This window comes from Nicotiana tabacum, chromosome 10 (assembly GCF_000715075.1).
Source record: "Nicotiana tabacum cultivar K326 chromosome 10, ASM71507v2, whole genome shotgun sequence".
NCBI lineage: Eukaryota > Viridiplantae > Streptophyta > Magnoliopsida > Solanales > Solanaceae > Nicotiana > Nicotiana tabacum.
Genome location: NC_134089.1, coordinates 21,116,956 through 21,133,396, shown reverse-complemented (window position 1 = coordinate 21,133,396; position 16,441 = coordinate 21,116,956). Strand labels below are relative to the sequence as shown.

The following is a 16,441-nucleotide window of genomic DNA, read 5'->3' as shown; positions in this document are numbered from 1 at the left end:
TTGCAATACTCACTAAATACATATATAACCAATAAAATAAAATAAAAAGACATTCATTTACGTTTTTCCCTCTCTCTGTACCCACTTGTACGTGGGATCTTTCATGTTTTTCCACATATAAATAACTAGGTATCAATCAACTAGTCTTTCAATTTACTACGTGAGTGGCTCGACTAATTAACACGGCTGCTAATTAAAGTGTTAAATTTACCATATATAAATTCAACTATGTGTTGAAGTGCACTTCACTATATTTTTCGGTCATTGATATAGAGTGATGCTGATATAATTAACGTTAGCAAATTATCTCGTATTTTTCTTCGATTTGACTTAATGGAGCTAAGTGTAGACTAATGGACTATGAACCAGCTAGGTTGAAATCTTAATAGTAAATCCCACGTGTCAGAATACCTCAAAATTTATTCAAGTTTACCCCTCTAATAATTTTGACTATTATTTTATAATTACCCGAAATACTTCGATTTAAATTTATCTTTTATTTTTTTAAGCTAATTTTGGACCCTAAATTAAAATCCATATTAACTGATAAATCAACAGCCATAATATAATACTATAGATTAATTTGGACATAGGAAATTAACACTGCAGCCGAAATCTTAAGTTATACACTCTTTTGAAAAACTTATATGTGACAAATGTAACATAAGTTGTCTTGAAATTCTTAGTTTTCGTGACAAATGTACGTTAAACAAATAATCACCAGATATTTTTATTGTTCACCTATAAGACTATAGGCCGGTGAACTTTGCCTATAATTGATAATTGAGATATTGTTAATTATAGATTTATAAGATTAACCTTATCCACATGTTAATTAGTCGCATAACACATGCTCCTGTTTCCTCTGATTATAACATCAGATTTCAGTTTGTGATACTGATTCGACATTAATAAATTATTCTATAATCAACAGTTTAAAAAACTTACGGCGACTCATAAATAATTAAATACAGAAATACCTAGTAAAGAAATTACAGAGTCATGGTGCTATGGTATTCTGCCAAAATTATGATGCGGCGGAGGAAAGTATTTAGATAAGCGTTTGGATATAAATCGGATGATATTTGAAAAAATGTAATAATATTTGAAGTTAAGTTGAAAATAGGTATTTAGAAGTTGAAATTCTTATTAATTTGGTTGTTAATATTTATAAATACAAAACTCCAACATTTGAAATACAGATGAAATATTGAAAAACTTATTTGTAGAGTATTTTAAATAAAATTATATTTTTGTTGCAAATTGTAAATTAATATACTATTTTAAAAAAAAAGGACAGTCTATTGCACTAAACTCCCGCTATGTGCGGGTTCCGGGGAAGGGCCGGACCACAAAGGTCTATTGTATGCAGTTTTACCTTATTTCTGCAAAAGGTGTTTCGACGGCTCGAACCCGTGACCTCCTGGTCACATGGCAGCAACTTACCAGTTAATATAACTAACTTTCAAAAAAAATAAAAAATTCAACTTTAAATGCTTTTTTTTCAATATAATAAAATATCGTCCAAAACCCTATTACTGGGAACTTGGAAACAAGACAAGATTGAGAAACATTGACAGGAATATATAGCAGAGCCAATAGTCTGTCCCCAAAAAGTTGACAATAAATAGAATTTCCAATAAACTCTCACCTAAAATGGATTTTAGTTCTTTGTCAAAGACAGAAACATGTGGTTTAGATCATTCTAAATAGTTGACCTTTCCCCTATTGGCAAATAATTAGAGACAATCAATATTGTGGCCATCGTAATACATAAATTCAGAAATATGACTTATATTATGAGCAACGTTGGTCTTTTGCATGTCACAGAATTCAACGTTCACTATTATGCATGGAACACAAATAATTATTTCTTTAATTTAGAAATACCTTATAAAAAGGAAAGAAAAAAATACAGATTATATTATACATATACTATTATATATTTGTCTATTAGTTTTAGTTTAAGCAGTTAAAAAAGCGACTATTTAAGTTAATTCTTTTTTTAAATACCAGATGACTAAACAAACAAAAAAAATAAGTGGGATTGAGAAAAAGAGTAGAATGTATATTCACGGATTCATGAGAAAACGTGATGGGGATTAACTGTTGTGTTATTTAATTAACCGGAAGACACTTGTTAAGATTACTGATTAAACGTTAATTTAAATTGAAAAAGTGCTATGAGTGATCAGAATGATAATGAACCCTTGCAGTAATCAAGTTAAACATATAGTAATAATTAAAATTAAAAGACACTTTCGAGCTTGTCCAATTGACCATCTAATTGAACGTGGCATATATATAGAACTAACGCACCGTTGAATTTTAATCAGGATAAATTTAACTATTAAAAGAGCTAGAAGTGATTAAGCTAATGACAACTACATTGTTAATCTCCAGCTTACGTTTAATAAAATTAGTAACGTGCAACTATTTTCTATGTGGCAACTGTCAAGACATTATTTTTGTTTAATACTTAATTCTTTTTACATTTTTAGGTAGAATGTCTTAATTAATTTCGTAGTCTTAGAATTCTCGTAAACTAATCCATATGATATCAAAATGTACATGTGTTAGATTTTGAAATGTTTTGGTGGAAGTGTAGATTTGTTTCAGTTTACTATCTCTTGGTTCCTTTAAGGATACACTTATGTCATGTCTCATACTCCAAGTACAAGAAAAGCAATTTATATATCAAATAAGAAAAGGAATGTGACAACCCAAAATGACTTATTTTTTGAGTAATTTGACTATATATATATAGTTATTTATTTGAACTCATAATATTGTGATTCAAATAGTGATGTCTTTACCACTAAATTGTCATCGCGAAGAGACCACATATATATGGTTGAATATGTCAAATTATGGAGAAAATGATCTGGCCATTTATAATTTGAATAGAAAAAAATGACCTTTTCAGATCTCTTGTGTGTTACTTTTAGATCTCTTATATGTAAAAATAAAGATCTCTTATATAATAAAAAAATATTAAACTATAAAGGATTACAAAATCAATTATTTTGATTCAAGTTACGGATAAGATTAGCAAATGGCTTGTTCCCAATGAGCTGACAATTAATATTTCTTTTTTCTTTTTTTAAAGAAATGGGCTGACATTTTAAGAGTTACCTAAAATGAATTTTGGTTTGAGTCAAAACTCAAAAGACAGAAACATGTGGTTTAGATCATTCTAAATAGTTGACCTTTCCTCTAATGGAGACAGTCACTGTGGCAATCTTAACTTAACGCATTAAGTCAGAGCCGTTTGACTTTAATTTATTATGAGCAAATTAATTTTAGTCATTTGCATGTCCTAGCAGATCAAATAATTCTGCCATTTTCGAAGTAAAAGTCAAGAAAAGATTAATACACTATATCCCCCATTCAGATGTGGAAACAACAAATACTACAACTACTTAGTATTAGTTATTCCTGTTCAGATCTATATGCAATATATCTATTTATTAGTTTTTAACTTTTATTTTTTATTTATATTGTTATCTGTTTTTGGCCAAAAAGGAACTAGAGAGACTAAAAGCCGAGAGTGGTTATTCGATATATTATTATATTTATTAGGTTAGATAAGGACGCAAATAAATAGAAAAATATATAATTACTACTGCATGGCTTATTATTAAAGTGGAGAAATCATTATGCTTTGAGTTGGCCACCTTCCAAGCATTTGGATGCACACACTCACAAAGTGCATTAATTTATCTTTTTGAATAAGTAAAGGTTTGTTTAAGTAGCTGCATGTCCATAATTCATTAGAACTATATTGACATATTGGCGTTAATGATTGAATTAATCATGTGAATAAGAGTGTTCCAAGTTGAATACAGTCAGGCCCAGATAAAAGGAAGGAATATGATTAAAGTACATACCCTGAATATAGTATTCTTTTCTTTTTTTACATAAATATTTCAGCGATTAGCGATCTTGGTCTTAAAAATCTGTCTTCAGATGATCATGAAGTTACTCCGTGCCTTTACTTTTAATACAATAACAACTACGTCTCAATCTCAAACAAGTTTGGAGAACTAACAAGTTTTATGTTGGTTGACAACTTACCACGACGACTTTCTTCTTTTATTCGAACTTGAAACCGGTAATATAAGCAAGCTCCCACCGGCAGAGTTGCCTTTACTTATAAATAAAAGCCATATTCTCATCTTAATCTCTTAGTTGCCCATTAATAATCAGAGCGAGGGAGAACATATTAAAATGCTTCATGCATGTCTTCGCCACTACAAATTGAAATCATAAGCATGAAAAGTTCCTTCTCCTTTTAGTGTTGTTTGATCTGTCAACTTCACAGTTTTAAATAGAAAACTGAAAGAACTAGCTAAACAATGACGCAGATCAGACCTCATTAATTAGATTCCTTTATATTCCCCAATGTAGTATGAAAATAATATGTTCCATATGATCAAGCTCGAAATTTTTTGTTTAATGGAAGTGATTTATTTGTCAAATGTAATGTAGCTATTCTGCTTTGACTCTAACTCAGCTTTAACAGATCTACTAAAAACAAGTTTCACAAACTTTTTTTTTCAACATCCGCCGAACCATTGTCCAAATGCCTACAAAGATAATTGGTTACACTCCAAATTAAATGAAGTCAAGCGTTTGACTAAAAAAAACAGGATCCAGAAAAGCCTTCCCAATTTATTTGACAAGATGAGAAAGGAATCTTCAATCTGCTTCAATAATTTTCTCTTGTTCTTTGTTTTTAATGAGAAAAATAAGAACTTTATCATATGCAATATAGAGTTGCTCTAAACAACCAATTCAAAAGTAAAACCTTAGTCAATTGATGCACAATCGGGTAAGTCTTACTGAGAGCTACATTTTAATTTACACAAAAAAATTGAAGAACCCATCTTCAAGACTTGAGAATGAGATAAAACTCCAAACTCGAAGAGATCATTGAACCATGAATGCTCTGGTATAGAGTTGATTACTTGTTCAGTAATCAATCGTGACTCTGAAGTGAACCATCATCTAAATTAAAGTCCTTCCACCAATAATATATTTGAATCACATATTAGACAACTTTGGTAAGTTACTAGAATGTTAATCCGATTGCTACTTCTTGAATTTGAGATATACCTTCAGTCTCTTCTATTTTTTATTCTCTCTTCAATCGATTGAAGTTGTAATCACTGCCAGCACTCAAGTGCGTAGCTTAAACTAAGTACCATACGAAGTATATGGCAAAGTGCACTTTCTAAAAAGTTATGGATGACAAAGCTTAAGGATATAGCAAAATGCACTTTCTAAAAAGATATATGGATGAAAAAACTTTGAAAGAGGTCTTGTTTCCCTCAAGTCTCTATTTTCCTCTTTTTTTCCAGAAGAACATTTGTCCTTTGAGCTTTGAAACTATCAGTTATAGGACTCAAAAATGAAAACCACCCACAACCAAAAATTTAAAGCTCTTACTTAGTCCCTAAACATATGCTGATTGTTGGTACTTTTAACAAGTCTGAAAAAATATAAAGCTCTTACACAAATTACATTTTATTTTTACTAATAGAGTGAAAAAAATTGTACGGGTATGAACATATGTAATGTATCTGAAATTTTCATTATTAGGAAGGTGAACACTATTTCAACACAAAATCACAAACTAAAAACTAAAGGTAAGATATTCATTATCTACACATAGCCCTTATGTCTATATATTTCCATCAACATGTACTCTCTGTGCTCTGTGGAACACCGAATAATTACATAATATAAAAAGCCTCTTAATTCAACTAATTACTTTACACGTTAGCACTTGATGGCGTAAACTAGGTATGTCAATGGCTCGGGTAGATCTTGTACATGGTATGTACAGGTCTATGCCTAATGTAATTTCTCTAAGCTCAACACAACCCATTAATTCTATGAGCGATAGTGTGAGCAGCCTGCTCCTTCACTAATGATACTTATACAACTTCGAGAAGTCAATACGAAACTAACACAAAGAGTAACAGTTTACATCTTTGAGAAATCGCCGCAAAAGGAGATAGGAAAGAAGAAAAAGCTCAATTTAAGGCAACAATTAAAGTAATCTGGTTATCCAAGATCCATTCTTCTGCATTTCTTTCATCTTCTAACAAAACTGGCAAACATTTGGAGCTTACTTATGAATTCTAAAAGATTTAAATAGCTTACAGAATGTATGAAGTTAAAATAAACTTACATTCAAGGGCTTAAAGAGGAACTGACCCATAGAAAACTACCTCTGCTGGCCCCGTCATGTAGATATGGTTGTCTTTCTCACTCCACTCAATATCCAGAGGCCCGCCAGGCAAATCAACAGTACACCGCTGTTACCAGAATGGGAAAGGGCAATGATCAAAAAGGAGTAATCAATAACGAAAATAAATATATGGGACAGACACAGATAGACATACTTGACATGATTTTCGTTTTTACAACATTAACCTATAAAGGTTATCAACTTCTTACCCTTGCAGCACGATCCTCGAGCACTGCTGCAACAACAACGGCACAAGCTCCTGTCCCACAGGCTAGTGTCGCACCTATACTCGTCAAGGTTAAATATAAAGTTATATTTCATAGATAACTTGGCCTATCTAATACATCAAATATTTGTGGGTTAAAGTTATTTGTGTTCAGAAAACAAACCTGCACCACGCTCCCAGACACGCATCTTAAGGTGTGTTGGGGAGAAGACTTGTACAAATTCTGCAAATCAAACAAATATGTCATATTTAAATAAAATTGCAGGGAAAATTCTGATCAAACGGTCATAACGTGCACGTAATATTACTTGAGAAAATTCTGATCAAACGGTCATAAAGCTACAGTGCACTCTCAATTTGGGAGCTACATCTTGAACATAAATGACAAACTTGAAAATTACTTGAGTTCATTTCCACTTAATGTGCAGATCCCACCCAAGAAAGTGCTAACAGAAACGGATGATGCATGCAGAATGACAACTACTCAGTCACTTTAGATCGTAAATGATAATCGAGTTCAATAACCATGAATGGCTTGCCAAAGTAGTACAGAGAACCAAACTGATTAACCAAAAACAGAATCTCAGGTATTTTTGCTTGCATTCAATCTTCATTTCTTTCCAATGCCACATTATACACGAGAAACCAATTCTGCTACATTTAGTTAAAAGGAGAAGAACAATAATGTTAAAAAACCAGGGTCCATAACCCCTAGATTTAGGAGATTCCAAATGAAAAATCGTGCTAATACAACCGAGATAGAGATGAGATAGAGACACCAAAATTTCTTGTTATGAGGTTCAAAATCTTTTTGTAACGAGAAAATAATAAGGATGTTGTGAAGATCATACTCCTGCATCGTTAAAACGATTAAAGTTCCCAAACTGATAGATTTAAACTGACCTGTGTTAGTGCGGGCAGGGAACATCACATGATGTTCAAACTTTGGACCAATGTCTGCTAAATTCAATTCATCTACTTGCAAATCCTGTTGTATGATAAGCAGTAAAATGGAAAGCAATCAAGCCTGGTAAATGAGAGGGAGACGCAAGATTGTGAATTGTTTCTGTTTTCTATTTCTGCACATGCAGAAGCATACTGTCAATTAACGAAATAATATATCAGGTAATCTAAATTCTTAGAATAGGAAAATGATATGACTAGTTTTCATGGGGGGGGGGGGGGGGTGAAATTAATATCCAAAGAATATTTACTTCGGTTCGGCTAAAGAAAATAACAAAACAATTGACTTGATTTCTTAGATAAAACATGAGATGTCTAAGAAGCTGATTTACAGAGTGAAAAGCTTGGTACAATGTTTAGCGCAACAATCTTCAGTTGGTCTTTTCATAGAATACTAATAATAATTAGCCAACTCCTACAATTTACTTTCACTTGGTATATCCTTGTATATACTAACAAGGATCCAAACTCACCGGGTAAATCATACTATAACTTTACGAATAACCGTAATCCTCCGAGTTCATATGGATCAACTACGACACGTTCTAACGTAAAAGATATGGGTTTTTACAAGAAGATTCCTCGGGCAGCACTGTTTGAATGGATGCTAGAAGAGAAGTGGAAGATCAAACCTCAAGACCAAGAAGAAAAGAAAGAAAGTCACTAAAGAAAAATCTCTATTGAAGTAGTTCATATAAGCAGATTCCATCCCGAAGATCTGATACAAACCTGGCCATTCATTTAGTCCCATTTTTTGTCGGCTGAGCTTCGTTTTACTGGTACACATTTACTACTTGGCACACTTTTCTTAAATGAGTTCACATTTGATCTAACATACTGATGTTTTAGGAGGCAGTAATTGATGATAAATAATTTCATATAACATATATTTTTGTTGTTAGCGGAGGAAATTAAATGGAGTTGAATTACTGATTTGTTTAGTGAAATGAACTTCTTGTCAACTGCACTCGGAAAATGGGGTCATTTGTGTTTTGATAATTCGTGAGTTATCACAGGCCACCATTTGTATTTTGAACTACATGGTTATCTATCCTCTATTGCGGTTGTGTGGATATCGTTGCAAGCTTGTCTTGGAGAAATTGACATCTTCATATGGATAGGCTTTTGGTGAGGATATCAGCAATTTGATCTATAAGGATACCAGAAAATTTTACTTATAACAACTTATGAAATCAATGGTATTACTATCAGCCTTTGGTCCACACAAATGGTACCAAATAGAATTATTTCAAAGAAGAATACCTGGCTTTGTTCTGTACCAAAAGTGACACAATGAGGATTTCCCATGCTGACACAGGTCACGTTCCATGCACTTCCATCAACATCTAGTCTTGCTTTAACAACAGATTGATCTCTATTAGGCGGTAGTTTCGTGGGCACATCTGATGCCTTCAGAATGGGTTCACCCATGTCAACCCTAACCTGAAACAAGAAGCAAATATTAAATCTGAACAAAAAGGCAAACCACATGATTGCTTTACTATTTAATGCAAAATAATCTGAAATATCTTCAAAGGAAGAATAAAACATCAGTACTGAAAGCTTATAGTGTGCAGTCGTTCCTACAATCAGTTAATCAACTATCCCCAAACTAGTTGGGTCAGCTATGTGATCTTACGCATCCGATCTGCTCAGCACAATAGTGCCTTAGCCTAGTTAAATTGGCTGAAAAAAATGAATTTACCTTTCCATCTTCTTGAATCTCAGGAACAATAAGTCCAGCCCCTGTATGTATGGTGAAACTACAAGTTTAAAAAGACATGATTGTCAATCAGAATCCACACCATATAAGAAAACCATATTCATCAGATGCAATCAAATGCCATTATCAAATTTAGGCATATAACAGGATAAGTGAGCTATAACAATCACACTGACAATTAATTCAATCAATCCTATCAGTCATCAGAATCTGATTGAGCACACTGAAAACAAGATGCAATCAATCTTATCACTTTTTCTTATAACTGTGGTGTCCGAGCCAGCTTGCGCGAACCTCGACTAGTTCCAAGGGATACCTGCTACCTCCCACCATCATAGGTACCAGGTAACTCTCTCCACCAAAGCTTGGAAAGATGGGAAGATGAAATCACCCCGTGTTTTGCTCCGTTAGGATTTGAACCTAAAACCAGATAGTTCTCAACCCACTTCCTCGACCACTAGGCCAAATGCTTGGGTGCTTTATCGCTTTTAATTTATGCAGAAACTTGTTAGGGATCGTGGTCATATTTATGCAACTGGTAAAATTACAGCTTCCCAGAGATACATTTATTTTCTGACTATGGACAGACGCATCAACCATCCAAGCCACTAGAATATATTCAGGTATACAGTCATTGAGGCATTAACCGAAATATCATCTGGTGTTCAGGAGTTTTACATACAGCATTGATGATACTACTTCAATAGACAAGTACCGCAAATATTCTATTAATAGTAAACCTTAAACAGAAGAATAATTTTTGAAAATTTTCCATAATAGCTTTCAGAATCCCAAAATCTGAAGTATAACATAGCGATAATATCGTGATACATAACAGATATGATGTCAACATAAGAAATACGCTCACATGTATTCTCACCAAAACCCAAGAGAATATGTAAAGACAGTAGAAATTGTGCACTAAGCAACAAGTAGAGATTCATACGATGACCATGGTACAATCACTACCTCTCTCTAGCATCAGCTCTAGGCATGGTTTAGCTAACATGACTAGGTTTTATTGGTCATTGGTGACCAATAAACCTTTACTTTCTCCTCGTCAGCTTACTTAATGGGCCCGATAATATTTCACAGTTCCCTTTGACAGTGAACAACGACCAAGAAGAAAAAGTGAAACCATCACTTTCTAATATAACTATTGCACATAAAGAATATCTGCTTCAATCACCCAATCGGCTCTTGTTTCGAAGTTTGTTAAAAGTCCATGATGTCACCCTCCCACCGTGTCAAAGCCTGATTGTCACATACCCATATCTCATAGGGTAACCAGGTTTCTGAGCCTAAAATCATGACTAACTAGAACGATCCCACCACCCCATCCATTCAAAGCCTCACCAAGTGAGTCAATTGTCTCAATATCCAGATGGCTGGTTGGCTCATCTAACAGAAGCATGTGAGGTTGCCTATAAGCCAACCAAGCAAAAATCACCCGACAAGTTGACCATCTGACAAACTCTTTGTGAGGATTACTAGAGCTTTACCTGTGAGGCCAAACTTCTCAATTGCAGCCCTCATCCTCTCTTCCTATTTCCCAGGATGCTCCTTCATCTTGTACTAAAGAGCTGACATTTCCATGTCTAGCATCTCAGCCTAGTACAGGTGTACTGCGCAATTTTAAGGTGATTATGCTGCGTAACCATTTCATCAGTGGGGAATAAGTCCCCTATCATCAGCTTAAGCAGTGTGCTCTTTCCAGCTCCATTAGGCCCCACTAGTGCTATCCTGGAATCAAGATCTACACCAAAATCAAGGTTCTTGTAGATGAGGTTATCAGGTCATGGTTTTCGAGTTTCCTTATGGTCTAGCTAACATGAATAGGTCTACCCCTGTTTCTAGAACCAAATAAGCAAGTTTAAAGAAGCTTCAATTTCACCGGGAGTTTTCAATACAAAGAAACAAGTAAAAGAAAGTAATTTCTAAAACATAAACCAGGAAATATTTGGCAAATATACAAGGCTCAATAAAATAGATTACTGTACATATAGAAAGAAATAGAATGTAGAGACCTTCGCTTTCCACGGGAGTTCTCAAGCTCAGCTATAAATTTGGCAAGGCATCGAATTCCATTGCCACACATCTGTATTTACAAAAAGGATATACTGTTAACAAGCACAAATTTCAACTCAAATGGAGTGAAAGAAATAAAAAAAAAAACTAAACAAAAAGGCACTTTTTGTTGCTGTGGTGTAGATGAAGATAAGAATGGTGTATCATGCTTCCTTTCATTCTATATCACAGAACGGAAAGGAAAAGAACATGGACAAAGAAGGAATGACCTAACTACATATCCAAGTGATTTTCTGCTTCATGAAAATAAAGTCACTCAATTATGTTTATATACTCCATCAGAAAAGGGTCATATTTTGCCGCAAACAGAATCTTCCAATCTTTTAAAATCTTTTTCTTTTCACTTGCCAAACAAAGAAAGCGATACTGGAAAGAAACACAGGCTGAATCCAAGTTCTCATAAGATGAACAATGAAATGGACAGAAGACCAGATTCAACACAGATGTGTATATAATGTCTTAGAAATCACGGCAAGAATTGAGGAACAAACCAAAGTAAAGTTGAACAATAACATGCATACAAGGCACTATTGCAGGTTTTATCTTCCAGTATGAGCTTAGGAAAAGAAAATGTAACAAAACAACTTCCACAATTGCCTTCTGAACAACTATTTCTCCTTCAGAAAATAGCCACATGCTGCAGGTATGATACACATGAGTAAGACAAGAATCATGAGCTAATACCCAGCAAAAGCAAGAGACTTTAAAAAGAGTGTTTGATCTCCAGATTAAATTCCAAGACCTTTAGGAAAAAAATCAAAAACATGCTTTTTCTCTACTAAAAATTTTGTAATAAGATCGTACAGTAAATCTGCCATTTTCGTTGATCTATTTACATCCTGTCCTCCTCTGTTAACTTAAATCCCTGATGCACATCCTTTAGCAGGTCATACAGCCTATCTGTTTCCGGTAAAAACAGTCTCTTCTTATTCTCAAACCAACCATTTCTGTTATGACTTGAGTTTTTGTGGTTTCACTTTTATTTGACATACTGAGTAAATCAGGATATCTAACTTCAAGTGGAGAATGACCTATCCAGGAATCATGCCAAAACTCACTATCCATCCTCCCATCTCCAACTTTAATAACATCTGTCACTGAACTCTAACAAATTTTCAGACTCCTGCACCATGAGGTCTACTCACAACTGTTGTACTCCACCAATCCTTTTCTCTGTACTTCTTCTGAATTACCCTTTTCCATAATCTATTTTCCACTGAAGAATATCTCCGTAGCCACTTTGTAAGAAGGCTCTCATTATGTATTTTAAGTCTCTTAACCCCCTTCAGCCAAAACCTCCTCCCAGAATCTGTATGTGATAGTTAGGAAAGGAAACAGAACGAACCATTTCCCAAAAGGTTCATTGCTTGTAAGCACAAAACAATAACATAATCCCTTATCCTAACAGATGTCATTACTTTTTTTAATAGGTAAACAGATGTCGGTTCTACTGACTGCACTGTTCATAAAAACAAAAACAATGCATTGTAAAAGCCCTTGCAAGAATTTTCAGAACTATACCTTAATCCCAAGCTAGCTGGGGTCGGCTACAAGCATATTCAGGAAAAAGGTAGAAAACATTATTACATGTGCCACTACAATAAGAAACCCAGCTGCACATTTTTTAAGTATTCATTAAGTGCAATTTTGAGCCAGCCAAACCAAATTCTTAATTGTTATGACCAGATTTTCAAGTAACAAAAATTCTATCAATCACAGCATCCAGTGGATGCTATATATTAAAAAGTCTTGTAAACTCCTACAAAAACCTTAACTGGCAAATGAAGTCAAAAAAAGTTGATTTGCATCATTTAGATCACAAGGACTGTTCCAACAAAACAATTTAAACATTATGGAAGGAATGCCAAGTGAAACTCCCCTCAAAGGATCTCTGGGTCCTTTCCTTACATAACGTCCAAAAAGATAGTTTTAGACAGGAATCAATCTTGTACCACCGTCTAATTATATCACTTCGTATGCCCTTCAACCAATGAACCCAATTATTCTTTTTTTAATGAACAGGTACTTAAGCAGCTTTCAACTTCACTTAATTTGGGCAACGCCATAAATATGTATAGGATAGGTCAAAATACTTGGCCTGTATTTATTATAACCAATGCATATGGCAGCACTACCTTATTAGGCCCGCAGGAAGAACATAGTCAAGACCTCACTCGATGTTGGCTTGGTTAAAGGTCAAGCGAGCTATGATGAGACATAACCAAGGCTTGTCAGAGGAGCAAACCTTGCAAATGCTAAACTTATGTATAAGTCAATACCATTCGAATATGTCACAGCTGCTTGAGATCCTACTAAAAAAAATCATCAGATCATCCAGAAAGCCAATCTCAAATAAGCATATGCAATGCAATAATCAGTCATTGATGCGTCAAAGTATCTGGGAAATAGCTAAACATTAAAACAAACAATCTAACTGGATGTTAGGCAGTACATAATATTCAACCAATATCTCATTCATATGACGATTCTCCCTGGAAAAGGGCCCGTTTGACCAATCATGAGTGTGACAAAGTACATGTTAATTGTTAAATGAAGTAAATCAGCACAGAAGTAGCACTTAATTGAATAAGCGCCTAAAGGAAAAATGACTCTAATGGAAACGCACACTAGGAAATAAATGTTGCATGAGACAGGCTTTCAAAGAGGTTACAACCATGGATCTCAACTTCAACATAGCAAAGAGTTCCAGCACTTGAGCCGAGTAGTGGTAAAAACAAAATTGAACCAAGCCTGACTAGTTCATGAACCAACCAACCTCAGATAGCTGGCACTGTTCAACAAAATGAGTAAAATGCCTAAGTTTTGATACTTCTCTTCTTTACATAAAATAAGTATGCCCAGAAAGCACCTGCATTAAACTAGGCATAAGCAATAAAGTAATTTCAATACATGTGGTTCAGGCCCAGGCAAGAATGTATTGCAAATACGGTCCTAGAAAATGAAGACTTCACAAGTCTTCACAGTGTAATGTTATGTCAACACACAGTCACTCCAACCCTATTAAAGAGTCCAGGAAGCATATACCATTTTCACAGAAGACACATACAGAACAAAATAAAATAAGTATGCCCAGAAAGCACCTGTATCAAACTGGGAATAAACGATAAAGCAAATTGTAGCTCAGGCAAGAATCTATTGCATATAGGGTCTCAGAAATAAAGTCTTCAAATATTCCAGTGGACTCAACTATGGGAAGGAACAATCAGAAAGAAACAGAAGTTGGTATGAACTATACAAATAAATTTGAGGACTACTAGATATACGCAAACTTAGTAGACAATTATACTGGTCATCTGATTACATGTCACAGCATTCTAATACTGTACCTAAGGATTGCTATAAGCATAATACTTTTCGATCTTTCACACAATAGCTACGTAAACCAAGATCCAACAACAGCTGACAGAAAATTGGCAAAGAGAAAAGAAGATAAGAAACATAGAAGATAGAGAGAGACTGGATGAAAAGCGAGATAGTTTCAACCACAATTCTCTCCTTTCATCAAGAAAAAATTTGCACAAATGTACACAAACATGCAACTTCTAGACGTAAAAGATAAGTCAAACTAATCCTCCAGAGACAGAGATGCAATCAATTCTAAATTTCAGAAATAAGCAATATTACCTCTGGCTCACTTCCATCTGAATTGAAGATCCTCATGGTATAATCAGTGCCATTGACACCCGGCATTGCAAATATCACGCCATCAGCACCAATCCCGAAGTTTCTGTCACATAGTTTCACAGCTTGATCAGGACTGACCTTAGGTTCTGTTGTATCTCTATTGTCAACCTGCTCAAACAATCATGGATAAGATGAGCATCTAATCAAACACCCAAAATAAAAGATTAAAGACCAAAGAATTAAGCAAATCATGATTATTTTCCTCTGAGTTCATGCTTCTACACGTACTTCTCCAAACACTAAAACATCACAGTCATGGACAGCTAGTCATGATTCACAAACATAGGATTATTTTCTTAAAAGTGTAAGTATCACAAGCATAGGATTTTCTCTCCAAATCTTAAAATGTGAGCTCATTCAAATAAGAAAACATACTTTCAGCATTTTTAAAATGTCCACTGTTATTTATATAAAGCCACATTTATTGAGGCAATAATCTAGTAAAAAGACTCAAAATTTTGAGTCCCAAACCAAAATACAGGATTTAAAAATCCCAAAATCGTGACAGAGGAAGGACGATACTTCAAAAATGTGAAACATTATAACTCTGCATCACAAAATAGATGCAGTTGACCAAGATAACGGGAAACAACTGCGGCATGTCTTTTACTTTGACAGCACATATCCAAATTCCTCGGAAAAATAGAAAAAATAATATTCAAATATTGAGCAGTGCATTATTACTAATATGAAGTCGTTGCCGAGGCCGTGATACTTGACGAAGTGAAGAATTCCGCTTTCTTTACGATCAAGGAAAGAATCTGGAGAGCCTTTCTCCGGAGCTTCGATTCTCATTGAAGATGTCGCACAAATGCGGAAACTAGGGCACTGTGTTCCGCTACCGGCGGCGAATTTGAGATTTTTTGGTTGTGGAGTTAGCGGAGAGGAAAATCGAACGAAATTAGCGGAAGTAGAAGAAAGAGAACGACGGGTTGGAGCTGTAAGAGGCAGTGTAATGGCGGCGGCTATCGCCATTGGAGGAGTTGGTCAGTGAGGAGCTACAAGGAGAGTCAAAAATGACTTCTGTGGGAACTTTCAGGGTTTCTTTTTCTCTTTAAAAAATTCCTGGGACTGCAATTGTAATTCACACGTGGAAGTGCACGAATAGCCTTTTTTAGTGACCTTTTTAAAGAATAGTCAAAATTTACAAAGTTTTTAAAATTTAACCATTTAAAATCGGGTCTAAAGTTAATTTCTGTTAAAGCCTATGAAATTTGAGGGGAAGTGCACGGTTAGCCACTAATAACACATGTATTTACTCTTAAGTTATTGTTTAAAATATCTTTAGTCTTTAGCCACTGCTTTATTAAACTTTAATTGCCTGGACGAAAATACTCTTCTGCTCATGTCCTTAACTTTTGAACTTAGAACTCTAAGTTCAGGACTTCAGGACTACATGTCCTTAACTTTTGAACTTGGAACTCTAAGTTCAGGACTTCAGGACTATATGTCCTTAACTTTTGAACTTAACTTCAGG

The 16,441-nt window shown here is 34.5% G+C and overlaps 1 protein-coding gene and 1 pseudogene across 2 annotated transcripts; both read right to left on the bottom strand.

The window, feature by feature from the left end:
- Positions 1-6,024: 6,024 nt before the first annotated feature.
- LOC107779873 (diaminopimelate epimerase, chloroplastic-like) lies at positions 6,025-16,007 on the bottom strand. 2 transcript variants are annotated; one of them, XM_075222692.1, is made up of 10 exons: positions 15,649-16,007; positions 14,905-15,072; positions 11,199-11,269; positions 9,154-9,211; positions 8,712-8,891; positions 7,389-7,473; positions 6,649-6,708; positions 6,469-6,542; positions 6,200-6,326; positions 6,025-6,118 (listed from the first exon to the last, which is right to left on the bottom strand). In XM_075222692.1, exons 1-9 carry the CDS (start codon positions 15,937-15,939, stop codon positions 6,210-6,212), a joined length of 1,104 nt encoding a protein of 367 aa, XP_075078793.1. In that variant the 5' UTR covers positions 15,940-16,007; the 3' UTR covers positions 6,025-6,118; positions 6,200-6,209. The 2 variants fall into 2 exon arrangements, with proteins under 2 accessions (XP_075078793.1, XP_075078792.1); XM_075222691.1 differs by having other exon boundaries at positions 6,025-6,326.
- Positions 9,218-10,967, bottom strand: LOC142164821 (ABC transporter F family member 1-like; annotated as a pseudogene).
- Positions 16,008-16,441: the final 434 nt, after the last annotated feature.